The sequence below is a fragment of the Triturus cristatus genome, chromosome 3_1 (assembly GCF_964204655.1).
Source record: "Triturus cristatus chromosome 3_1, aTriCri1.1, whole genome shotgun sequence".
Lineage (NCBI taxonomy): Eukaryota > Metazoa > Chordata > Amphibia > Caudata > Salamandridae > Triturus > Triturus cristatus.
In genome coordinates, this window is record NC_140583.1 from 1,089,784,518 (window position 1) to 1,089,812,239 (window position 27,722).

The 27,722-nt window shown below is 43.8% G+C and overlaps 1 protein-coding gene across 1 annotated transcript in view; it reads left to right on the forward strand.

Moving 5' to 3' along the window:
- GRIK4 (glutamate ionotropic receptor kainate type subunit 4) overlaps positions 1–27,722 on the forward strand; it is a 1,510,174-nt gene that overhangs the window by 832,944 nt on the left and 649,508 nt on the right. The window contains exons 4-6 of the mRNA XM_085645965.1: positions 3,823–3,920; positions 6,129–6,294; positions 11,535–11,713. Of these exons, the coding sequence (XP_085502091.1) occupies positions 3,823–3,920; positions 6,129–6,294; positions 11,535–11,713 (443 nt within the window). The remainder of the gene's footprint in view (positions 1–3,822; positions 3,921–6,128; positions 6,295–11,534; positions 11,714–27,722) is intronic.

Genomic DNA, 27,722 nt, shown 5'->3' on the forward strand with positions numbered 1-27,722 from the left:
CATTAGCCTTCTGGATCTGCTTCAGAGGATATAATGTGTAGGCCTGAGGTGTTAGAAATAAGGGTTATGAGGCCATTTTTCTTTTTGGTAGTTGAGGCACAGGATATGTCACTGACGCATAGTTTACGTATGAGTGTGGCTTCTTTAAGACAACTTTTGTTTCTTGTAGGAAAATTAGGTTACCCTTAAGTTTATGAAACTAGTCTAGTAATTTGTGGCATTTTGTGGGTTGGTTCATTTCTTTCATGTTGAGGAATAATATTTTTATATTTACTATGAAAGATGACTCAGCACTTATTAATTGTTATCCTATCTTGTAATATGAAAATCTATCCTAAGTAAGAGAATTAAAACACAACTCAAACTTAAAAATGCATAGATTCAATAGAGCGTTTTCTTTAAAAGTTAATCTCTTTATTCATATTCTTCTTATTTTTAAAACTTATTTTGGATTTTGTCTTAGCCAACGCACAGGACCTCTTCAGGGCCGATAATTAGGACGGTACAGCAAGTTGACAAAAATTGTTTCTGATGTGACTGTGTATAAAGTCTCAAATTTTGAAACATCCTAAATGTATTCAAGCATTCCGGTGTGGGTGTGGGTATATTGTTCTTAATTGTATATTTCATATATGTACTGATGTATCCTTCCGATTGGTGTTTGTCACCCTTGGGGTTTTTGATATGTAAGATATTGATCTTTGGCAGGATACAGCCTATAACAATTCTGTGAGTATAGTAGCTCACAAATGCTGTGTTACCCGTAAAGAAACAATATGAAATAATTTTCTAACTTTGGATGGATTTGCATATTACAGTATATGATAACAATTAATTAGTGCTGAGTCATCTTTCATAGTAAATGTTGATGGAGTCTCTCCTGTGCGGAAGACTTAGATAACTGGTTTACTATTACCCGCTGTAGTGATTATTGTGGTTTTCTTTGCCTCAGTCTCTCTTTGTAAATCACGTAATATTTTTATGAAATGCATTTTGGGGAGATTTGTGTGATTCATGACGATTGTCTGTAGATCTGACATGCTGAGTTGGGACAGAATGAAAGTCTCGATGCTACCCAGAGTGGTGGGGGCTAAGGAGGGTAAGGGTGGGAGAGGGAGAGTGGCAGAGAGTGGGTGGGTGATGGGATGGAGGGAGGCAGCGTAGGGCAGGGGGAATGGAGGGTATGGGGGTGTGGGAAGTGGAATGGGGTGGGGTGGGGAAGTGGAGGGGTGAGAGAGAAGAAAAAAGATCCAGCATGAGATGTAAAGAAGAAATGTAAAATAAGAGCAAAAAATCCATGGATCTGAGAATGCACTTATGTGGAGTGCTGACAGCAACAAGAGGTAAGACGATGGAGACCACAAGAAGTCATGCTCAGATACAAAGGCGGATTGCCATGCTCTAGAGTGGTATTGGGTTGAGGAGTAAAAGAGCTAGTCTTGTCGTATTAGTGCAGTTATGATATAGAGTGGAAGATAGGTCGAAGGGTGTATATACATTACCAGGGGGTGGGGACAGTGGCTGCGGTACCACTTGGTGTATTAGTGGAATGAGCATAGGGGGCAACCAGCAGCACTGTACAGTAGCTGATCTAATATAATTGTGTATTTAACCAAAAAGAGAATGTTGTTTATTGAAACTTACAACTGGTTAAGAGGTAGGAAGTATCCCTGGAATACCTGAAGTTCAATATGAGAAACATCTGGTGTGCACGCTGTGGACTTACAGATATCTCACATATTGGTCATCATAAACATAGACTAGAGCAATATCTAGATAAAGTCACTCTTTAGTGATTTTCACATCTTAAACAATGGTAGAGGGAAATGATGTAACCTGATGAGGGTGGTTCGTTTTGGTCTAAAACACATCTAATTTGCCAAAGATAACATGTGGGTCCAACGGATTTAGGTCGATATCAATAAACACATTGTTTATACAGGTAGGTATAATGAACATCCAATGTTATAGCGATCGTTACATTACTTTCAACTTAATGGACACCTATAAAATCTACCTATGTGCATAGTAACCTTACGAGTCATTAAGTCATCAAAACTGGAGGTGGACATGACACAAGTGTCTGTTACGGATTACCAGGTCTGTATAAAGACACAAATCATTCACGAAAGATCCATGTTCATATATGTCACCAGGGCGAGACATCTCCTGTGCATATAATGTGAGTTGTGAGATGAGAGTAGTCTATCCAATGGTAATCGCGCAAATAAGTGAGTGTGTGAGATGGCAAACGCATGTTAGAGGTGCAGTGAACTAGAAGTTTGGGTGCAGAGTCTTGGTTAGGTGTTAAGTGTTAGGTGCATTGCATGTACCAGTAATAGTGCATTGACATCACATTCTCATAATCAGCTATGCGGATGCGATTGGGTAGTGTGCATCCTATTTGGCTTTGGTGTTGAAATTAGTAGTGGTTAGTTCAGGTCAGTTACCATGATTGTAGTAGGAAGTTGTGGTGACATTATATGATTATGGCCTGAGAAGTGAGATAGTTAGTTAATCGATTAGAGATATGTTTTAATCCTATTTGGGTTTTAAGAGCTTAGAGATGGTTAATAGCTTAATCGTTTCTCATAATGGCTAGGGGTTAGTTATAGAATACATACAAGTTAGTGAACCAAAAATAAGGTAGCCTAGGACTTCATATTTGATTTCTTTATCTCTGCAGTGAAGAAATCCAAATCCGCAGTATCATCGAAGATGGTGGTTTTACCACTGTAAATGGTTTTCAGTCGAGCAGGTCCAATGAAGGAGAATTGTAGGGCCAGATCTTTCAAACCATTCCTTTGGGCAAGGAATGCTTTCTTCGTTTTCACCTTGTCTTTAGAGTAGTCTTGCAAGATGCCTATGGAGGAGCCGTTGCAGGTGATCCTTTCTTCATGCGGGAAAGAATTAGCTCTGTGTGGGAGTATCGATGGGGGCTGAAAATGAAGGCTCCAGGTGTTGATGTGTTTTTCAGTTTAAAGATATGAACTCTGTGAGCCCTAGTTATTTCGAAGTCTTTTGTAAAAATCAAGCCAGAGGTTTGTGGGGTCCATTTCTCTATGAAGGTGGTCCAGGATGAGGCCTGATCCTTTACGCCCTCTGGGATGCCATATATTCTGAGGTTCCCATCCTATGTCTGTCCACCAAGTCCATGAGGTTCCTCTGCAATCTGGCAAGTCTTGAGGTGGGGGCAGACATGGTTACTGATGCATTCTCTTTGTGCTTTTCTAGGCGATTTATATGAGATTCTGCTTACGTTACTCTTCCTCCCAGACGATGCATATCTTGTTTAATGCTTGTGAGGTAATTTTGCATGGAGTCTGTGCTAGGTTTAGTTGATTTCAAGAGGATATGTAGAGCATCGAGGTTCTGCATGATGAGTTCCACAGTAGGGTTAGTATCTATTTTGAGTTTAGGCTGTGATTCTGGGACAGGGGATCTTGTTTGTATCTCTTCGTAGCAGGTTTTCTGTCTTTCTGGCGACCCCTGGTACCCATGGTATCCCTGGGCTCGTGAGACGTCTGGTCTGACATGTCTGTAAGTTGTAGGCAAAAGTGGTAGTGCTGCGTCGACCACGGTGCTGGGGAGGATGATCTGGAGCCTTGGTATGAGACAAAGTGAGGGTGTTGGTGGGTTATTGCAAGAAGGGTCTCTCTTTCTTTGTAGGTGAAGATTAAAGTTTTGGGTGCACCATTGACGCACTATCTTGCAAGTGTGTGAGGGGACCGCTCTTCCCAATTATTTGTATTGCTCTCATTATTGTACTGAAAACCCAAAATGCAATCCCTCTCAATCTCCTAATCTTTTATCTTTTTGCAGTGTGCCAAATTCTTCCAAAGGGGGTGGTAGCTGTTCTTGGTCCATCCTCAAGTCCCGCATCCAGCTCAATAATCAGCAACATCTGTGGAGAAAAAGAGGTAGGAAAGACAGTCACTTTTTTCATTTTTGTACGAGTCTCATTTTTCTGTTTTTACATCTCCTCAGTCATTATGATTTTGTTTCGGAATGTGTGTTTTCAGCTTCCTTTTACAAATTGTGTCTGCCTCCCTCAGTGGATCTAAAAAAACTAATTTAGTTGATCAACTTCTATCTTTAAATTGTCATAGGATGCAGGGTATTGACTCATTGAGAAGTGTTTGACTATGTACGAGAGTCTGAAGAGAGATAAATAGGCCCTCAAAATTAGTCAAATTTATATATGTGCAAATATAGAAGCATCATCACACGTATGGTGATTTACTGATGTTATGTATTTTGAAAGACTTTAGACCAAAGTCTATAATAAAATTATTTCATAATTCATACCTAAAGTGAGTGTACTTTATTTTAAAACATTTTGGAAATGCCCATGCACATTATTTGCTTTCTTATTGCATTTGTTAAATATGCACTCACACAAAAAGAGTGAGATCCCTCTTAACTAAGGTGATAGGGTCACATACAAAAGACAACAAAAATAAAGCTCCCCAAGGTTGTATCCCAAAGTTACAACACCCATATGTTAAGAATGCATATACTATTGCTCAAAAGCTGATTGTATACCGTGCAAAACAAAACCCAACCTGATTTATTTGAAAGAATCATGTATTACATATGTAAAATACATTTAAACCCTTAAAAACAATGATAGACAGATATATGCATACCTTCTTACATATAGTTAATTTTAACATGGATGAAATACAAAAACACTACTCATTCTAATCTATTTTTGTTTGTAACCCTTTCACCAATCTCATTATTATGCAGCAATAATTCAATATTTTTCAATACCTTGCATAATGTAAGGATGCTAAGGAGTTTTAAACCATCATCAATGTGTTTCAATGGCTTAAATTGATACAACTACCTTCTTCAGGCCAACATTCAAGTTCGTTACAAATGTCTCAATATCCATATCCTTCAGTCTTTTTTAACACATTCCCAAGTCTATCTCATCTTATTCCTAATTGCATCTGATCACACTACTCAATCATTTGCACCACATATCCCAGTCCTTCCAATCTCATTCCTCAGTCATAAATCTCACATTCCTCGTGACTGCTCCTCACACATTATAATCCTTGCTAATATATCAGTTAACACTGCCTGCCACCTTCCTCAAGCCTCATTACACACTATGATCCTTCTCATGGAGTTCTGAAATGCCTTGTTGCATATTTAAACCATCCTTCTCAAGTTTGACAGTCGGATAACATTGATTGATACTTTGGACTTGAATGGAAGGAGCCCTTCATTCTATAATTGGAGCAACCTATCAGAGAAGGCCTCTATGTATTTGAAACATTTTATAAAGCTTGAACAAGATCCAGATGGGTATCAGAGCGCTGTACAAAATAACTAACGTTGACATAAGAGGTACCTCAAACATTAAAAGTAAATGGGGATGCATAAAAAAGGGGTTAGGCGAGTGAGGTGATGTAGTGATTAAAATCAGCCCCTGGTTACAGTGAATCCTATGCCACTTCCAAGCATCATCTTTGTTGTTTCCTTTATGCCAACCCACTGTATCACATATTACTGCCCATTTACTACAACCCTGTCATCCAACTATTAACCTCCTGTATTATCTCCTTACTTAAGCCCTTTTCACTGTCTACCTACTGTTGTCCTCTCTCTCTTCACAATTTGGATCTTCTACTCTGTCTTCTACTGCTGTCATGCCATCCTGCTCCAAACAAGTCTTCAACCACCCTATTTCTCTGATGCCACACGCATACCCTTTGTCCCGACCACTGCCCTCTCACTGTTTTCTCCGGCTAAGCTTTCAACCTGTCCATTACTACTCTTTTCCATCAGGTTATCTCACTTTTGTTCTTTCAATAAGCCATCTGCTGACCTTCTACCTTACCATCCTACGTTATGCCCACCACGTTATGCTACTGCCCTTTACCCTGAAATTCTACTGCTGCCCACTCACCCAGTCCTCCTTCTAGAGTCTTCCTACGCGGTCTCCCAGTCCTGTTGCTCCTGGCATTCCCATATGTCTTCTATTGCATTCTATTTGGTCTTTCTCCACCTTTTCACTAACCATTCTTCATTCTGTTGTTCTTATTACCCACTTGAATCCTCTGCTGACTTTCTTCAATCATACCCCTGACCGCTGCTCTTCTTCTCCTTTCCAGGTTCCTCATGTCAAAGTTGGCCCAGAAGAGTTCCTTAAGTTCCAGTTTCAGAGATTCACTACCCTCAACCTCCACCCCAGTAACACAGATGTCAGCGTTGCTGTTGCCGCCCTGCTTCACTTCTTCAACAGCACCACTGCCTGCCTAATTTGTGCCAAAGCAGAGTGTGAGTGTCGCTGTCTATATTCAAAAGCGGTAGGGCTTCATATTGAGAGATGTTTTCCATGGTCCATTCAAACACTGTTCTTTCACTTAAAGGAATGGCTCCCTGTTGGGTGATTAGGTACCTACAAAAAAATCTTGTGGCACCAAGTTTCATGATATCAACATAGATGTGTCCACATGTACTCAAGCAAATGCGCTTTACCTCATTGTTTCTAGAATTATAGATCCCTATTGATCAAGCAGATCTTTGCATATCGACTAACTTAGGTTACGTCATTCTGTGTGACAAAAACACGCCACTTCAGATGTCCACAATCAATTCAGCCTTCTGCTGAGGCACCTTTATGAAGAAAATATCCATTCGGGAAACAACGGCCTATAAAATAATTTGAAAAGGTTGTTTAAGATCAAAAATTAAATTAATGCATATAAATTAAGGCTCATAAGTAGATTAGGAGAGTATTTGTGACTGGAGGCTTAACATCATCTCTGATCCTGATCTGAATAATAGGGGAAAGAAAAGCCTGCCTCAACTTCCCGGAATCCCTTAAAAGAAGGTTACTGGAAGTTTGTGAATTGTTTTTTAGACATGAATTGTAAAGATAAGCCGCAGTGACCTACATTTATTTGCACCACAACCATAAACAGAGATGAGACAGTGAAGGGGAGGGGGAGAACGGAAAGCAGCACTGGAGAAAAAGGATGAGCATGAAATAGTGGAGTGTTTCCTAGTGGAGTGGAGGAAGCAAAAGAAAGATTGTTTTATTATTTATTTAGGCTTTTTATTAAGTACTATGGCCCAGATTTATGAAGAAGTTGTGTTGCGACACACAAGGCAATACAAGGGCTTCAGCGAGATTTACCGAGACACGTAAAAGCACTTTGCGTGGCTCTGTAAATCTGAAGTAACGTATGGCTGCCTTGCATTACTCTGCAGTGGGGAGGCGTTCTATGGGTGTTCCCATGTACCCACCAATGGTTTTTGGCATATTGCCATATTGACTAAGATTGGTATACCTGACAATGCACAAAATGCTACGCCTTCCCAGGTGAGAAATGTTGCTCCTCATTTGTTCCTCTTTCTATGTGTGCTCGACATAGAAAGTGGAAAAAGACTCAGAGGATTGTTGGTCATGAAGGTGTCCCTTTCTGCACAAAACAATCCTGCCTGTAAGGCGGCACCCTTGTGCCATGGCAACAAGGTGTCTGCATTGGTGCTAGGCTGCACTCGGTGTGCCAGTGCAGCGAGAGGGCAGGAATGCACCATATCGTAGTAGACATGGTGTATTTCTGCCCTGTCACGCAATGCAGCAATGCAAGTTATATTGCTTTGTTGCATTTCGTGACTTGTTAGTAAATTTGCCCTTTTATTTCAATCAATCAATCAGGGAATTGTAAGCGTGCTACTCACCCATGAGGGTCTCAGGCGCTGAGGGTGGGGGTGGGGAGATCCGAGGAGCCAGGTCTTGAGGGTCTTCCTGAAGGTGTTAAGGGAAGGGGCGTGTCTGATGTCTGCCAGTAGCTCGTTCCAGGTCTTGGCTGCAATGTGAGAGAAGGATCTTCCGAAGTTGGAAGATCGGAGGTTTCTTTTGGGTATGTGGAAGTTGATTCTGTCATTGACGTATTTGGGTCTGTTGTTGTGTAGGCATTTGTAGGTGTGAGTGAGGATTTTGAAAGTGACTCTTTTCTCCACGGGGAGCCAGTGGAGACTTCGTAGGTGTTGGCTGATGTGTTAGTGTCGGGGAATGCTGAGGATAAGTTTGGCGGCGGTGTTCTGTATTGTCTGTAGTTTGCGGAGTAGGGACTTGTTGATGCTGGTGTAGAGTGTTTCCATAGACCAGTCTGCTGGTGATGAGTGCGTGGGTGACTGTCTTCCTTGACTCAGGGGGGATCCACTTGAAGGTCTTGCGGAGGATGCGGAGGGTGTTGAAGCAGCTGGATGTGCCTACGTTGACCTGTCGGTTCATGGTGAGTGATGAGTCGAGTACGATGCCGAGGTTCTTGGTATCGTCTGAGGGGGTAGGTGGGCTTCTGAGGGTGGTCAGCCACCAGGTGCTGTCCCATGCAGAAGGAGTGGTACCAAGTGTGAAGACTTCTGTCTTCTCGGCGTTGAGCTTCAGGCAGCTGTTGGTCATCCAGACTGCGACATCTTGCATTCCTTTCTGGAATTTGAGTTTGGCAGTGGTGGGGTCTTTGGTGAGGGAGAGGATGAGCTGGGTGTCGTCGGCGTAGCATACGATGTTGAAGCCGTGTTGTCGGACCATGGATGCGAGGAGGGCCGTGTAGATGTTGAAGAGGATGGGGCTCAGTGATGAACCCTGTGGGACTCCGCAGATGATTTTCGTGGGGTTGGAGAGGAATGGTGGGAGTCTGATCCTTTGGCTTCTTCCGGTGAGGAATGATCGGATCCAGTCCAGGGCTGTTCTTTGTATGCCTGCGTGGTGTAGTCTGGCGACTAGTGTGCGGTGGGAGACGGTGTCGAAGGCCGCTGATAGGTCGAGTAGGATTAGGGCTGTGGAGTGGCCTTGGTTCAGGAGGGTGCGGATGTCATCTGTGGCGGCGAATAGAGCGGTCGCTGTGCTGTGCTTGCTTCGGAATCCGGATTGGGACGGGTCGAGGACAGCGTTCTCTTCAATAAGTCGTGTCAGTTTCCTGTTGACTATTTTCTTTGCAACTTTGGCTGTGAAGGAGAGGAGCGAGATTGGCTGATAGTTCTTGAGATCAGTGGGGTCAGCTGTGGGCTTCTTGAGCAAGGGTCTGACTTCTGTGCTCATCCAGTCATCTGGGAAGGTGCCTGTTTTGAAGGTGGTGATGATGGTGCATTGTAGTTCGGGTGCTATGGCGGCCGCGGGTCAGTGGTAGATAGGAGGGGAGCAGGGGTTGGTGGGGGCCCCCGAGGTTATGCTTTTCATGGTCGAGGCAGTGTCTTCGGCCGTGATCAGTGTCCAGTTGGAGATGGTGGGCTGGCTGGTGTTTCTGTGGCGCCTGGTGGATGGTCGATTAAGTTGTCGTAGAGGTTTTTGATCTTGAGGTGGAAATAGGTTCCAAGTTTGTCGCAGAGGTCTTGGGATGTGGTGATGTCTGTGGCTTCACTGCGTGGGTTGGTGAATTCTTGAATGACACTGAAAAGTTCCTTGGAGTTGGTGGAGTTGGCCAGGATTTTGTTGTGGATGAAGTACCTCTTGGTGGCTCTGATCTGGTTGTGGTAGTTCGTCATGGCGTCCTTGTAGGTGGTGTGGTTTTCGGTTGTCTTGGTGTTTCTCCAGTTCTTCTACAGGCGTCTGCAGATGCGTCTGGCTTCTTGGAGAGCGGTTGTGAACCAGGTGGCTTTCCTGGGGCATTGTCTGTCAGGGTTGCATAGCGGGCGAGCTCGTCTGCGCAGTTAGAGATCCAGGTGTGAAGTTCTCTGACTGCGTCATTTGCGTCGGGTGCCCAGGTGTGGTTGTCTCGGGTGATGGTGGAGTTAAGTTGCTCGTCGGTAACCTTGCTCCAGTTCATTCGTGGTGGGCGTGGGGCTGGTTTGGGTGCCTTGGGTTTGTTGATAGCGAAGTGTACACAGTGGTGCTCGGTCCATGGCGGCTGCGTTGTGTGGCTGAATTGGATGCTGTTTCCTGCGGCGAAGATGGGGTCGAGGGTGTGTCCTGCTCTGTGGGTCGGTGTGCTGATGAGTTGTTTAAGTCCGATGCTGGCGAGGTTGTCACGAAGGATAGTGGAGTTGGGGTCGCTGGGGTTGTCGAGGTGGAAGTTCAGGTCTCCAATGGGTATGTAGTTTGTTGAGGCGATGGAGTGGAGTGCGATGAAGTCAGTGACAGTGGTGGTGAAGGGTGATCGGGGGCTGGGGGGTCTGTACACAAGGGTTCCTCTGAGTGTGGCTTTGGGGGTTGTCTGGATCTGGAAGGGCAGGTGTTTGGTGGAGGGCAAGGTTTCGCTGGAGGTGGTGAGGCGGAGGGTGCTCTTGTGGGCGATGGTGAGGCCCCCTCCTGGGTGGTTGGGGCGGTCTTTCCTCTGGATCTTGTATCCATCCGGGGTGGCCGTGTTGATGTCGGGGGCGGAGGGTGCATTGGTCCAGGTCTCTGTGAAGAAGGCGATGTCGTGCGAGAGAGAGTTGAGTAGGTTCCAGTTTTCAATGGCGTGTTTGTGTCCGGAGCGTACGTTGAGGTGTATGCATTTTAGGGTGTCGCCGGTGCTGGTGTTGGAGGCCGGAGTGGCGGTGAGGGTCTGGCGGCAGTGGAGGCAGGAGAACTGGCCGTGGGTGGTGTTCACAGAGGCTTGTTGGGATATTTCACTGTTCACTGCTCTCACTTCAGAACGCTGGGAAAGAAACACAAAAAGCAAGACAATGAAGGTTAAAAAAAATGAAGCGCTATAGTGCAGTGCACATGAAAAAGGAAAGTCATAAAACAGAAAGACGGAATGTGGGATGTATTGTTGATTAGATAAAAATAAAGTGCGTAAAAACATTTGAGGGAAAAATATATTTATTATAAACTATATTATTGAGGTAGTCAACTAAGTGAGAATTTTAAAAAAACGAAAAAAAAGTTTGTGAAAATATCTGCAAAATGATTTTTTGGGTGAAAACGTCTTCTACCGTTTTTCTAACCTACTTTCCAGAAAAACAAATCAAAAATCTTTCAACATTTTCCACTTTTTTTGCCATAAATAAAGCTAAAAAATTAACTTTTTCAAAGGAGCTATGTGTTTTGCACAAATACATTGCATCTGAGATAATTGGGAAATTTTAAAAATGTGCATGTGATAGGATATTTTTGGTGCAGTGCTTCAGCAAAAGCACCGTATATGAAAATTGCCCCCTATTCCTGAAGTTGAGAAAAACAATAAAGAAATTGTGGAAGTTGCTAAGATTTTGTTTCCACAAAATTCAATGAAAACCTTATGAAAACGTCTTTGACTTTTTCAGCCACATATGTATTTACCAAGAGAACTGAAGGTTTATTTCACAAGGGAATGACAGTAAAACTAAAACAAGGTTCGCATAAAATCCACAACTTTTAAAAACGTTTCAAAAAGTTTTATCATTTTTAAAAGGCGTAGTTTCGGTATCAAACACCTAAAATAGTTAGAGTATAAGACAACAATTCTTTATTGTATGGATAAACATACAAGTATTGTCAAACTTTGCTTTTACAGTATTTCTATGTATATGACTGCTGTACTGTTTTAACTAGTTCAAACTATTAGCTACATTTTCTAGTTTGTCTCTTGTTTCTCCTCTCACAGGCCTTTTAAACCTGGAGAAGTTGCTTCGCCAGTTTCTCATTTCGAAGGACTGTCTATCTGTGCGGATGCTGGATGACCGCCGTGACCCTACACCCCTTCTGAAAGAAATCCGGGACGACAAGACATCCACCATCATCGTACACGCCAACGCTTCTATGTCTCATACCATCCTACATAAGGTAGGGTTTCCCCTTCTACGTACTACACAGTTGTCAGCAGGCTGGGCTCACCACTCGCCTCCACCACCCTACAACAGAAATCACACAATCTCCCAGATGTAGCTGTACATTCTTCCAGATAATCTGGTAGAAGATTGTGGTTGCTGTCCAAGCCCCACACACTCTATAGAAGGTTGCCCTCCCTGACCACTTCCAACGCTCTCTGACTGGAGGTAACATACATTGTCTACCTCCAACACCAGCTTGTAGATGTAACAGTTGCCATCCCCTACGCACATTGTCAGGCAGAATACAGTTGCTCACTCCCAACTCCTCTCTAAGAAATAACAGTTACCATTCACCACCCACCCCACCCAGCGTAACATAACGTGTATTTGTAAAGCACATGTTCACCCAAGGGTATCTTGGTGCTGAATTACAGATGTTTATTGTTATCCAACTCAATGGTACTTAGTTTATCAACCTCAGAAGGATGAAAGGCTGAGTGGTCCTGCCAGGATTTGAACCTATGACCATGAGGACAAACACAGGCCCCAGCAGTGGGTGCATTAGTCCACTAAGCCATGAGTGCAAACTCCTAGGGAAACTCAAATATATTTTAAGGCAAGTAACATACCTAGACATATAGGGACAGAAACGCCATATTATAAACAAGTACAAATGTTAATTTATTAAGAAGGTACTATAAATATTGACAATAAACAGAAAAGAAAATTCACAATCATACTTCAATCACAACTGCATTCACTCCAAAATCAAACTATACAATGAAGACAAAACGACATAGATATAACAAAGACATGAGCAAATTAGTTCTCATTGACTGATAATGTCTTGTATATTCTCACATATAAAACATATTTCATCCAGAAAACTGATTTATCTCCATAAAATATGATACAATCAAATAACCGTCTGTGACTGTAAGCTAAATTCTTTCTCGCACGTAGCAGTCAGTGGCTGTGAACCAAATCCTTTCTTAATGAAAGTAACAGACAGTCACCATTCACCACCCACCCCATCCAGCATAACATAACGTGTGTTTGTAAAATTAACGTTCACCCAAGGGTATCTTAGCGTTGAATAACAGATGTTTAGTGCCATCCAACTCAATGGTACTTATTTTATCAACCCCAGAAGAATGAAAGGCTGAGTGGCTCTGCCAGAATTTGAATCTATGACCATGAGAACAAACACAGGCCCCTACAGTGGACGCATGAGTCCACTAAGCCACCAGATCCAGCAGAGGTAGTGGTCACTTTCTGGGTATCACACCATCAAGCAAAAAGCAAGTCTCTCATTTCATATACCACACTTAAGGACAAAGAGTAGGTTCACCATAAACACTTATCAGCAGTGCGCAATGACTCTTGAGTACTCACGCTGTTCATGCAACACTTTCCAAGAGGTACAAAACCTCCAGGGTTCGAGTGTCACCGACATCATCATCAATCAGGCATGATCCTTCTCAAGCACACCCTTCACCCACCATCAGGTATTGCCTCAGATACAAATTTCCCAGGGGGCACGCCTTACCACTCTTTTTGTAAGATGAGTTCCCCCCAGAGTCCACCTTCCATCGCATACACATGCGATTACGTAAAACTTCCCAGAGAACATCTTCCATATCTGACAATTTAAGGTAGAAGGTGAGATTATCTTGCTTATTTGGTAGTCTAGTAATGCTGTGACATGGTCTGTCTGAAGGCGCTTTAAGAGTGCAACTTGCTATATTGACAGAAACCTGCAATTCATGACTTGTCTTGTATGTACGTCCTTGAAAGGTAATTCCTCCTACTGTCACGTGTTCACTACAATTCTGTGGCTTGTTCTCGCTACTAGGCCCAATAATGCTGTGACCTGTACTCCTTCTAGGCCCTGTGAATCTTTGTCTGTTTAAAGGTCGTTAGATGCTGTGATCGATTCTATCTAAAGGCCCTGTGGTGTTGTGACTAGTTTTGCTGGCAGGGCCCCGGAATGATGTTCCTTGCTCTGTCCGCAGCTCCTAGCGCTGTTATGACGTTATCTGCTGTCCCGGAATACCTGGACTTGCTCTGTGTGTCCATCCAGTTATGCCATTACTGACTATGATCAGTTTAGTTGTGTGATTGCTGTGTGGAGAGATCCCTTTCATTTTGCGAATGACTTTAATGCTGCGACTTGCTTTGCCTGTTGGTGTCTGTAATGCTGTGACTTGCTGTATCTGCGGGTCTCTGTAACTCTGTGATTTCATTTACCCACTGGTCCTAATAATGCTGTGATTTTCTTTTCAGCAGGGCCCCATATTTCTGTGACCACAGGCAGTGGCGTAACTAAACTTGAGTGGGGGCCCCCTGCAAAGTACATGCAGGGGGCCCTCATGCTCTAGATCCAGTTTGGAGCACTCAGGCCAGGGCTCTTCCAGTACTGAAGCCCCCCCCCCCCCCCCCGCACTGCGGGGGCTGCATGGGCTTTTGTTACACCACTGACCACAGGGTCCTATCACTTTCTGAATTGCAAATGTAATTGTATTTATATTGCACTTACTACCCCTGAAGAGGCTTTGGATTGCTTTTTGGTGAGTAGCATACTACTCCGGAACCCAAAGGGATTAGTGGTGGATTAGTAGAGGGAAATACGAGTACAGTATTAGTGCGACTTAATTTGAGCGGAGGACATGTGAGTCTGTTAGTTGGATTGAATAGAGCAATGGAGGGATAGAAGAGTAAGAAAACCAGAAGTGTTATTTGGGAGTTCGTAGTAGTAAGCTGAGGTCTGGGAGGATTAAACGAGAGCTGGAGGAGGGAATAGCTTGTGGAAAGGGAAATAGGGGAAAGAGAATAAGAGTAGAAAATGAGATGAGTCAAGGGAGAGATAATATGAGAGAGAATTTAGTAGGGTTGTTTGAGAGATTAAATCTTCATGAGGTTTGTTTGTGGGGCATGAGTAGAATGCCTTTGCTGATATTGTGTATGGATGTTGGCGGATGTGGAGGGCTTAAGGTGGGAGCTCATAAGGAAAAAGTTGGCAGCGTATCTGGCCCTAGGCCCGACCCGAACAGATCCAAACAGGCAACTTCCCTTGTCCTCTCTGCCCATCCCAAACAGGCAACTGTCCATTTCCTCTCCGCCCTGAGCCCTATGCTTAAAATTGACCTATTTGCCAATGGAAATCTAGCCCTACCCAATTAGAACCCTAACCCTAAACCCTAGAGCCAATGGAAGACATGGCCCTATTAACCAATCACAGCCCTAGCCCTAACATCCAATCAATGCCAACACCCTAATCCCTAAATACAATAAGCGACCCTAGCCTAGTAGCCAATCAGAACCCTAGCCCAAACAGCCTATCAAAACTCAAACCATAGGCCTTTAGTCCAATAGAAGTACCAATCACAGCAACTGATGCAACAACCTATAGAAAACATATATAAGAGCAACATGACCTTCAGCCCAGACTGTAGTGGCAGGGAGGTACTCCTCTAGTCGGAACCTCCTTGGATACAGACAGGCACAATCCGCACTTCCTAGCTTCCAGATTCTACTTTTTAGGTTAGGGACAATTTTTAAGTCACTGAAATACTGCTTTTCGCACATATAAACTTAGCAAATTTCAAGCCCAAAAATGAGTGCTGCACTTTCCGAGCACAGTTTAAAACCACAGAGCACATTACGCAGTCTCCTAAGTACACTCTGGTTAGCCACTGAGGTGTATGGGTGGTGAGGCTTAATGCAGTCTTTGTGAAAAACTAGGAGGGAAAGGCATAGAGTCACGGCTAGAACAAAACAGAAGTTTGAAAATACCAAGTTTGCAGATAGACAAGAGGTAAATTCATTTAGACCTGGGTAGAACAAAGCTTCAGTATAAAAATACCAACTCTGCAAATAGACATGGGCCAGGGGAAAAGCACTATTTTACAATCACAACTAAAAATCTATTCTGCGGTAAAGGGTTTAGCTTCCTATACGGATTCAGGCGTGTTAGCCAAAATGGACTTGAAAATCCAATGCATGTGGTTTATACATTTCAGAAAGACTCATTAGGCAGCAATACATAGCATTCTGGGATTTGAAGATTTTTCTTTACCGTTGTATTTGTTGAGTCAAAAATCCCTGCATGCAAATCCCTCATATCGCTCATCCCCACTAGCAGCTGTGAGCAGTGGTCTACTCTGAGTCAGAGATCCCTCATAGCAGTGGGCCCTCTGCATTTATGACCCAAAGAGTTAAAAATGGGTTTGAGGGTCTGCCTATATCTTTCATTCAAACTGGTCCAGTCAACCACCTAAAATGCTTTCCCCAAAACCTGCCACGCACCAGCAACAATAGTCATGGAATATCAAGTAACATCACCAACCCCTTACCTCCACAGCCCTCATGCACCCACCGGAGCTGCCACCAAGTACCTCGACCTGGAACACAACTCGTGTTGGGTGAGAGACCAAGCTTTCTAATCTGTGTGACTCCCAGGGGTACCAATCAAAGAAAAAAGATGCAAGGGCCATGGCTGCAGAGTTGCGGCAGCAGGGCGTGCCGTTTCTGGAGACACGTGGACAGGAGAGTCATGAGGTCCTGCCGTATCCGAGGCGGCAAGCAGAATGTTGACTTGCTCTGTTTGTAGGTTACTGCAACGTTGTGGGCTGCTTTTTGACTGGTTCATGTAAGGCTGTGACTTACTTTCTTCTACTTTTGCTTGGACTGCTGTAACTTGTCGAACCTGCATAGCCGTATGTTGACGTGATTTCTCTCTCTGAAAGTTCACATAATTCTTTGTTTTGCTCTGTGGGAGGACTCCTATTTCTGTGACTTTCTTTGTCTGTAGGGGTCCCTCCCGATCTATGATTTGCTCTTTCTGCAGCTCTTTGTAATGTTGTGACTTGCTCTGTCTGCAATTACTGGTGATTCTTTGATTTTCTCTCTGCAGGGCCTGCACTGATATGGTTATCTTTGAGTGCGGGGGTCTAAAAATACTGTAACCTGCTCCGTCTTCTCGTGCCTAGAATGCTGTGACTTAATCTGCCTTTATCTGCTGTGGTGGTGACTTGATCCGTCGTCCTGTGGTGCTGTGACGGGCTCTCTCCTTATACCTGGGATGCTGTGGTTTACTGTCTGTGCTGTGCTCAGAATGCTGTCGTTTGCTCTGTGTGAAGATTCTGTGACTTGCTCGGTCTTTTTCTGCCTAGAATGCGGTCATTCCCTGCCTGTAGTCACTGAGATGTGACATTTTCTGTCTTGTATCCTTAATGCTGCGGTTCACTCTGTAGTCGCTGTGATGTGACTTGCTCCATCTTCTTGTGCCTTAAATGCCGTGATTTACTACTAGTAGCCGCTGTGATGCTGTGACCTGCTGTGTCTACTCGGGCCTAGAATGATGTAATTTACACTTCCTGTAGCCGCTGAGATGCTGTGACTTGCCTTTTATTCTTGTGCCTCGAATGTTATGACTTGCTCTGTCTGCACTTTCTCATACTTACATGCTGTAATTTGCTCTGCCTGTAGCCGCTGTAATGCTGTGGCCTACTCTGTCTTCTCGTACCTAGAATCATGTAATTCACTTTGCCTGTAGCTGCTGTAATGCTGTGGCCTGCTCTGTCTTCTCGTACCTAGAATCATGTAATTCACTTTGCCTGTAGCTGCTGTAATGCTGTGGCCTGCTCTGTCTTCTCGTACCTAGAATAATGTAATTCGCTCTGGTCAGGCGCCGTAATGCTGTGGCCTGCTCTGTCTTCTGGTACCTAGAATAATGTAATTCGCTCTGGTCAGGCGCCGTAATGCTGTGGCCTGCTCTGTCTTCTGTACCTAGAACAATGTAATTCGCTCTGGTCAGACGCTGTAATGCTGTGGCCTGCTCTGTATTCTGTACCTAGAACAATGTAATTCGCTCTGGTCAGGCGCCGTAATGCTGTGGCCTGCTCTGTCTTCTGTACCTAGAACAATGTAATTCGCTCTGCTCAGACACCGTAATGCTGTGGCCTACTCTGTCTTCTCGTTCCTAGAATGCTGTAATTTGCTCTGCCTGTAGCCGCTGTAATGCTGTGGCCTACTCTGTCTTCTCGTTCCTAGAATGATGTAATTCGCTTTGCCTGTAGCCGCTGTAATGCTGTGGCCTACACTGTCTTCTCCTACTTAGAATGCTGTAATTCACTCCGCCTGTAGCCGCTGTAATGCTGCGGCCTGCTCTGTCTTCTCATACCTAGAATGCTGGCTGTAATTCACTCTGCCTGTAGCCGCTGTAATGCTGCGGCCTGCTCTGTCTTCAAGTACCTAAAAGGCTGTAATTCACTCTGCCTGTAGCCGCTGTAATGCTGCGGCCTGCTCTGTCTTCAAGTACCTAAAAGGCTGTACTTCACTCTACCTGTAGCCGCTGAAAAGCTGTGGCCTGCTCTGTTTTCTCATACCTAGAATGCTGGCTGTAATTCACTCTACCTGTAGCCGCTGTAATGCTGCGGCCTGCTCTGTCTTCTCATATCTAGAATGCTGGCTGTAATTCACTCTGCCTGTAGCCGCTGTAATGCTGCGGCCTGCTCTGTCTTCTCATACCTAGAATGCTGGCTGTAATTCACTCTGCCTGTAGCCTCTGTAATGCTGCGGCCTGCTCTGTCTTCTCATACCTAGAATGCTGGCTGTAATTCACTCTACCTGTAGCTGCTGTAATGCTGCGGCCTGCTCTGTCTTCTCATTTCTAGAATGCTGGCTGTAATTCACTCTGCCTGTAGCCGCTGTAATGCTGCGGCCTGCTCTGTCTTCTCATACCTAGAATGCTGGCTGTAATTCACTCTGCCTGTAGCCGCTGTAATGCTGTGGCCTGCTCTGTCTTCTCATATCTAGAATGCTGGCTGTAATTCACTCTGCCTGTAGCCGCTGTAATGCTGCGGCCTGCTCTGTCTTCTCATACCTAGAATGCTGGCTGTAATTCACTCTGCCTGTAGCCGCTGTAATGCTGCGGCCTGCTCTGTCTTCTCATACTTAGAATGCTGGCTGTAATTCACTCTACCTGTAGCCGCTGTAATGCTGCGGCCTGCTCTGTCTTCTCATATCTAGAATGCTGGCTGTAATTCACTCTGCCTGTAGCCGCTCTAATGCTGCGGCCAGCTGTCTTCTCATACCTAGAATGCTGGCTGTAATTCACTCTACCTGTAGCCGCTGTAATGCTGCGGCCTGCTGTCTTCTCATACCTAGAATGCTGGCTGTAATTCACTCTACCTGTAGCCGCTGTAATGCTGCGGCCTGCTCTGTCTTCTCATACCTAGAATGCTGGCTGTAATTCACTCTACCTGTAGCCGCTGTAATGCTGCGGCCTGCTCTGTCTTCTCATACCTAGAATGCTGGCTGTAATTCACTCTACCTGTAGCCGCTGTAATGCTGCGGCCTGCTGTCTTCTCATACCTAGAATGCTGGCTGTAATTCACTCTACCTGTAGCCGCTGTAATGCTGCGGCCTGCTTTCTTCTCATACCTAGAATGCTGGCTGTAATTCACTCTACCTGTAGCCGCTGTAATGCTGCGGCCTGCTCTGTCTTCTCATACCTAGAATGCTGGCTGTAATTCACTCTACCTGTAGCCGCTGTAATGCTGCGGCCTGCTGTCTTCTCATACCTAGAACGCTGGCTGTAGTTCACTCTGCCTGTAGCCGCTGTAATGCTGCGGCCTGCTCTGTCTTCTCATACCTAGAATGCTGGCTGTAATTCACTCTACCTGTAGCCGCTGTAATGCTGCGGCCTGCTCTGTCTTCTCATACCTAGAATGCTGGCTGTAATTCACTCTACCTGTAGCCGCTGTAATGCTGCGCCCTGCTGTCTTCTCATACCTACAATGCTGGCTGTAATTCACTCTGCCTTTAGCCGCTGTAATGCTGCGGCCTGCACTGTCTTCTCATACCTAGAATGCTGGCTGTAATTCACTCTGCCTGTAGCCGCTGTAATGCTGCGGCCTGCTGTCTTCTCATACCTAGAATGCTGGCTGTAATTCACTCTACCTGTAGCCGCTTTAATGCTGCGGCCTGCTGTCTTCTCATACCTAGAACGCTGGCTGTAATTCACTCTACTTGTAGCCGCTGTAATGCTGCGGCCTGCTGTCTTCTCATACCTAGAATGCTGGCTGTAATTCACTCTACCTGTAGCTGCTGTAATGCTGCGGCCTGCTGTCTTCTCATACCTAGAATGCTGGCTGTAATTCACTCTACCTGTAGCTGCTGTAATGCTGCGGCCTGCTCTGTCTTCTCATACCTAGAATGCTGGCTGTAACTCACTCCACCTGTAGCCGCTGTAATGCTGCGGCCTGCTGTCTTGTCATACCTAGAATGCTGGCTGTAATTCACTCTACCTGTAGCCGCTGTAATGCTGCGGCCTGCTCTGTCTTCTCATACCTAGAATGCTGGCTGTAATTCACTCTACCTGTAGCCGCTGTAATGCAGCGGCCTGCTCTGTCTTCTCATACCTAGAATGCTGGCTGTAATTCACTCTACCTGTAGCCGCTGTAATGCTGCGGCCTGCTGTCTTCTCATACCTAGAATGCTGGCTGTAATTCACTCTATCTGTAGCAGCTGTAATGCTGCGGCCTGCTGTCTTCTCATACCTAGAATGCTGGCTGTAATTCACTCTACCTGTAGCCGCTGTAATGCTGCGGCCTGCTCTGTCTTCTCATACTTAGAATGCTGGCTGTATTTTCACTCTACCTGTAGCCGCTGTAATGCTTCGGCCTGCTGTCTTCTCATACCTAGAATGCTGGCTGTAATTCACTCTACCTGTAGCCGCTGTAATGCTGCGGCCTGCTCTGTCTTCAAGTACCTAGAATGCTGGCTGTAATTCACTCTACCTGTAGCCGCTGTAATGCTGCGGCCTGCTGTCTTCTCATACCTAGAATGCTGGCTGTAATTCACTCTACCTGTAGCCGCTGTAATGCTGCGGCCTGCTGTCTTCTCATACCTAGAATGCTGGCTGTAATTCACTCTACCTGTAGCCGCTGTAATGCTGCGGTCTGCTCTGTCTTCAAGTACCTAAAAGGCAGTAATTCGCTCTGCCTGTAGCTGCTGTGATGCTGTGTCCTGCTGTATCTGCTGCCTGCACTGCTGTAACATGCTGTTTCTTTAGAGACCTGCATTGCTGAATGTGTTCTACTGCGGAGATGTGCGAGGCTGCCGCCTGCCCCTTGCAGTCACCTGCATGGGGTGGAAAGGGCCTGTCGTTTTCAGCCGGTAGGGGCCTGTGACATGCAGGCTTGTACCACCCGACGCATCCACACACTGTACCGACCGTGTTGCTCCTTAGGGGGCCTCTGATCCTAAGATGTTCTCTGCCTTTAGGGCACCTGTGAAGTGTACCTTGTATAAAGATTAGTTCCTTTCAAATTGCTTTCTGATTGCCGCTGGAGTTTCACATCAATGCACTGTGTTCGACAAAATGTCTGTCTGTTTTCCACAATCATTCTGACCTGACCTTTCTCTGGCATCCGAACCATGTACAGCCTCGGTGTATGTAATGCAGTGACTCACTTTCTGGAAAGCAATCTCTGATAGCAATCTGCTGCTGTCAAATGTGAGCCCGGACAAAATTGCTTCCAAAGCGAGAACATGGTAAAATCCACACTTTTGTTTAACCCACCAGCAGAGCAGTATTTCGTTTTAATCCAAAATCTGCTCTTTGGGATGCCCAAACCTTTCTGACTCACACAAAGTCCAGAAAGGTGGTGGCTACCTACAGCTATTTTGATGGACAGCCAATGACGATAGGCGTAACACAAGGACTGCTAATTGGTTGAGAGGTTGGCCAATGTGAATTGCTTACATAGTGTGTTGTTTAAGTATCCTGACTGGCCACCCTATCAACCAATCAGAATAGGGTAGTGTGATAGAAATATTTTTGCTTGTAGCTGAGAGGCAAACAAAAAAGTTGTAGGAGGGGCTGTCCCCCAATTATGTGCAGGCTGATGCCACTCATCGCACAGTTTGTGCACTGCTGTAGAATACAAAGTGCTGTTGTGGTTTTTTTCAGTCTTCTGTAAGAAATCTGCTTTTGCACCAAAATTTGCTTCCAATTACAACCGAGTGAAAGAAATTAATTTCACCTAGCCCTAGTCACAAGTTACCCAATAGAATGAATCATGGTTTGCACCAGTCTGTACCACATAAAGATTTCAACTGTATGGCCAAAACTAAGCAAAGGGAATTTGCTTTTTTTGGCTGTGTTTACAAAAGAAAGCAGGGAATACATTTATATTTTCCAATTTGTATTGTATTGCAGCATTTATATTGAGCTTACTACTCTTATGTCGGGCACTGAAGCACTTGTTACATGGGCAGCAGGCTACTTTGAGTAGCAGGGTGGCCTTGATACTTTTAAGTCAACTACTATACCTGCCTTTAAGGCCTCAATAGTATTGGCTTCTCCTTTCTTTTTTGTGACTCTTCTAGCTTTTTGCTCTGAGCCTGATATTCGGTTGGTAAACTTTTACTATAGTATTTTTAATCAGCATACCTCTGTTGCCAGTGCTTGAAATAGAAAAACAGAAGTGCTGGTGCTCCCCCTCTCAAAATAAAAAAGTGTCGGTACTCAGTACCAGACAGTACCGGCCCATTTAAAGCTATGTTGCGATAGAGCAATTAGATTCTTTTTAGATGACATCTATATGAAAGTCATACGTAAAGTAGTTTTATTATGGGTTGGGGATTTTATTATTTCTTTGTGTCATCACAGTGGAAAAGCGGGTCTGTGGTTTTATGAACTAAAAAAAGGAAAATGTTGCACATGTTAAGCTTATGTTCCATGAGGACGCCCTAAATACACTTATACTGAAGCATGGTTTAAACTTTGCCAGTGATTTGGTTTACAAGGCGAAACGTAGTGCCGCGTCCTATACGGGTAGATCTAAAGGTAGTGCGATTGATTGTATTTTATCAACAGCTGCACTTACTCCACTTGGCCTTGACTTTAAAGTTGTCATACTTAACAACTTTAAAGTCAAGGCCAAGTGGAGTAAGTTCAGCTGTTGACCATAACCTATTGACCTTTTCACCTAATTGCCAGTCAAAAAAGATTGTAAGGAATAAACACTCTAAGATAGAGTACTATGAGAATAATGGATAAAAAGATCAAATGGTCTAAGGTTGACCCAACTGATTTTAACAGAGAGCTCGTGGGTAAGATTAGTGACTCAGTTTCAAAGTGTCGTCGGAGGTAGATAGTCATACCATTCTAGCGGGTTTTTAAAATATATGTAGGTATATCTTACCTCAATTAAACCGGCGAGAGAAAGGCCGCCACATAGATGGATTAATGCAGCAAGTACATCTGCCCATAAGCACTTAAAAGCAATTCTTAAAATCCATCCACGATCTTTAGCTGATGTCAGAATGGCAAGATGGTCATATAAAAATATTTTGGAGGAGAGGAAGAATGAGATCCGGTCTAAAGCATGGGTGGATCTTACAGTAGCAGCTCGGACAAGAGATACCATTGCATTTTGGGAAGTAACTCCTTTTTCACAGACCGAGACGCACCGACGGTAGAAGCATTGATTCCAGCAGATGTTTGGATGTCCCACTTCTCGGAAATTTCCAATTCAGGTGCTAGGCAGCTGTTATCTGCCACTCCAGTAAATGACACCTATTTGTATGGAAAATGTGTACAGGCCTCAAATTAAAATTGAAACGAATAAAGTTACTGCTGCCATGAAACATTTGCCCTGGGGAAAGCACTAGTTCCAGGTGGTGTCCCGCTGATATTTATTAAATCTAATATCAATCTATGGGCACACCTGCTAACAAATGTTTATAGGAGTGCTGTGACGGGCCCAATCACTGACTCTTGGAGGACAGCAATTATAATCCAGATTTATTAAAAAGGGGATAGGGATTTACCATCTTGTTACAGGCTAATTTTGTTGCTAGATTCTAGCATAAAGATTTTAGGACAAGTGCTACTGTCACGCCTGGGAACCTGGGGTGAAGAAACTAAGATTCTGTCCAATGTTCAATTTGGCTTCATACCCAGCATGGGACCGTAGATCAGTGCCTAAATCTTTATATGATAGCGTTGAAATATGTTATGGTCAAGAAGAGCACCCTACAATTGACATTCATTCATTTATTGAGTGCTTTTGATCTGTCTAATCAATCAAAGTTATGGACCTTGATGGGAAATTTGGGGGTTGAAAAAAAAAGCTCACTTTTGGCAAGCACTTACATCAGGACTTTACAGTTAGAGTTCTCTGTGGCCTTTATGGTGAAACCACTCCCCCAATTAGAACTACACAGGGGTGTATTCTAGCTCCTTGCCTTTTATTACTTTAATAATAATGGGATTTACAAACATCTTACCAAGGTAGGAAAGAACACATCCCGAATGGGGAGCTAACAGATTCTAATCTTGCTGTATGCGGATGCTGCCGTGTTGATTGCCTGTACAATAAATTGCCTACAGGGCTTATTGGATTCCTTCTCTTCCAGTACGGAAGAGTTGGATTTAAAAGTAAACCACTCCAAATCATTTATTATGACCTGTAGGCAACTCAATATGAGGTCAAGATGGTTCGTTATGGGTAAACGACACATAGATAAGGTGAAAGATTTTAACTATTTAGGGGCCCTTTTTAGTTCTTTTAACTGTAATTCTCTTTTAATAGCAAGGTCGTAGCAATTCAGTAGGAACATGGAGGCAAACTTGAAAGTTGCTCATAGGTAAGGTCAAAAACCCATCATGGAGCTGATTCATTTATATAAAAGTAAATTAATCTCAGCTGAATTATATGGTGCAGGATTATGGGGCTGTCTAAACGCAGGAATTCTTCAATGTGTAGAACATTCTTTTACACCTAGGCTCCTTGAAGTTCCGCTGGGGATGGCCACCTTTATCTGTCACAAGGGATTAGGACTCCCTTTTTTGGAAGACCCCATGGGCCTAGCTAGGCTTATGTTGTGGATCAAAACCTAGGGAAATCCGAAGGCACCCTCAGTTAGAACCTGCATCACTGTTATCTTTGGATGGGGTAAACCCATATCTAAGTAAAACCTTTGAGTTAGTAGGCTGGAAATAGTTGTTTGATAACCCCCAAGCTAATAGTTTCAAATGCGGAGATGAAGTTAAACATGTCACCCAAATTACTCTATGGAGTTGAGGTGGAAGAGGGTGCAGGCCATGGTGTCAGTGGGAAGATATTCTGGGGTCTTAACTACAAGGAACCTAGAACCACATTTATCCTGGATTCTAAACCCCACGTATCGCTGCTATCTTGCTTTTTTTTAGATTAAGTATCATGCATTTTAAGGTCACAGTTCCAATGCAATGTGTTTGGGCATGTCAATTTATAATGTTTTTGCCCATTATATGCAGAGCCCAGGCTCTCTTTCCTGGTCCCTGTCTTGTGCAGTTCTAATTTGAGAAAGTACCAGGAGGGTTTGATTTTCTTGCAGAATCTTTGCACAGTAGAGAATTGTTATGCAGTTCTAAATTTTATTAGAAGGGCTCTTCTAGTTAGGAAAAGGTACGAAGGGCTCTCTGGTTGATCGCACTTTAAATACTTTTATTATGCTGTATCACCTATTTATGTATTGTGGTTCCGCGACTGTGATGATTTTATGTTTTATTGTGTCTTTTATAGCTCATGCCGAATAAACAAAGTTTTGTCTTTGTTATTTATCCTAATTGAGAAGGTTTTGCATGTCGTACTTGATGACTACCATGGCGTGGTTATCATGTTATGGGGCTTAGCACTTAGCAGTGTGATGGATAAAGAAATATAGTAAACAGATCTGTAGTTTATGGTTTTCAGTAGCTCTGCATGACCTACATGCCAACAGACCCGATTCAGGAGGGAGACTCCTTATTTTTATAACCAAAAATGGCTTTATTTTAGCTGTCTCCCAGCTAAAATTGCCTATGTTTCAACGTAAATCAATGGAGAAAATGCATTTCCTAAATTTTTTTCACTGTCTCTCTCTTTCCCATTTTGAAATGTTGTCACATATACTTTATGGTTTTTCTTATGATCATAGTCTACTTAGATGTTTTCTGCACTGAGCTGTCGAACCTAATAGTTTTGCTTCGTTGTAGAGAGAAGTGGTGGTGATATCTCTTGGGAATGACTGTTACTATCATCCCATATCTTAACGTCATTTTGGGAGGTAAGGAGGCCGTTATAATATGTAGCTAGTAGGAGCCTGTGTGGGGAGCAAAACTGTATCTCAGGATATATATATGCACCAGAAATTGAACACCCTGAAAATTTACCTTACACATTTCTCCCACAGATTGAACTGCTCATCAAGGCACCCTCCCAAACATCATTTAGCAGATTAAAACAGTCCAAATACGTAATGGGGCCCATTCAATAATGGAGTTCTAGATCAATAAAATGTGGATGGGTTTTATTACTAAATTAAAAAGTAGGCGATATAAAGTCAATCGCCATGAAGGCTCTTAGATTCAAAGTTATACAGAGTATGTCAAAATCAAATAATTATTCTAAGTCCCAAATGAGCAGCAAAATCATAGAGAAGTCGGGCAGCATCCCTAATAGAACAGTACAGTCTTCCCAAAATCTGGCTCATCCCCAAAATTAACAGGTTCTTATACATGATTCTTGAATACCAAATTGGAGAAACTGTGAAATGATCATGGTGCTAGCAAAATTATATTTCTTTAGCAAACTGGCACACAAGAAAAATGCACGTCATTACCTTTGCACATAAGCACCATCCCAGTTATCAGAAAAATTATTCAACAACCTCTATGCTAATGTCACCCGGAGATGTTCTAACTAATATGAAACATTGACAATGTAACTTTCAGCGAATGAATAGACTAGTGATCGCACTAAAAGGTAGCGGAAGAGACCTTGACAAACGTTGCAAGTCATTGGAATAGGGAAAAGTTAATTGAAAGCGTTGTAATCATAACAGTGGAAATAAACTACTACATGTCAGCTTGGACGTGGGGAGATGTACAGGAGTGAGTGGCAGAGATGGCATTCATCTTGTTTAACATTGAGTTTTACAGAGAAATGTGGCTTAACTAAAACAAATGAATAAACACATTTTTACACATCGTTTGAAGTTTTTTTCAATTACAATTGAGTCAATTCAGCGTATATATGTATTCTTGTATTTAAAGAAAATATTAATCATCTATATGACTACTCAAAATAGAAACCCCAAAAAGGTTATATATGAATTGGCATTACTATATCTTACCCAGGCTAGCCATAGGTCAGCCCTGCTTAACTTATCTGGATACAGAAAGTAGTGTGCTGTAAACTCGATTGTACTTGAGGGTGTGATTATCTTTTTGGGATCTATCCCAGGGATTTGGGATGATGTACTTATCTAAGAAATATCCATGTTTTCAACTGTTTCCTGAAGTGTGTATGCTCATGGATGCTTCAAATCTAAGCCTGTAGTGAGTTTCAGTGCTTGGCGGCTTGTACTGCAAAATAAGTGCCTCTTATGTATTTCTTATGGTAATGTGGTATAATGATAAGTGGTGCAAGCCTGGAGTGCAGTGTTACGTGTTTTTTGTATTGCTTGAATTTAACTCGTAGATATAGTTGTCATTTTGCTTGGGAGGCTCTGTGGGCAATGCCAAGTGTTTTGAAAAGTGCTCTTCTATCCAGGAGCGTCGCCCCACTGGCAGAGCCAGCAGCTAAAAAATAAAATGATATTTGATTATCGTTTTATATTTAAGCAGATGGCTCAGCCAGCGTGTACAGGGAATGGGCAGGGCCAGGGCATGGGAGGGGGTAGTAGGAGTAGTGCTATGTGCACTCTCTAAGTGCACATGTGTGCTTGACCGGCCATCTCAGGCCGACCAAAACTCACATGCGCACTTAGGTTTCTCCAGCCCAGCTGCATAGAAAATCCGGGCAGGAGAAACCCCACAGACTCCCTGGGCTGAGCAGGGTGTCTTTCTAGCCTGCTCAGACCAATCCCTGCACTGCAGAGCAGTGCAGGGATTGGACAGGGAGTCTGATGCAGCCCCAGTGCCTGCTGGGACACGGAAGAGGAAGCACTCGGCACGACGTGGGATGCGGCCGTCAAGACAC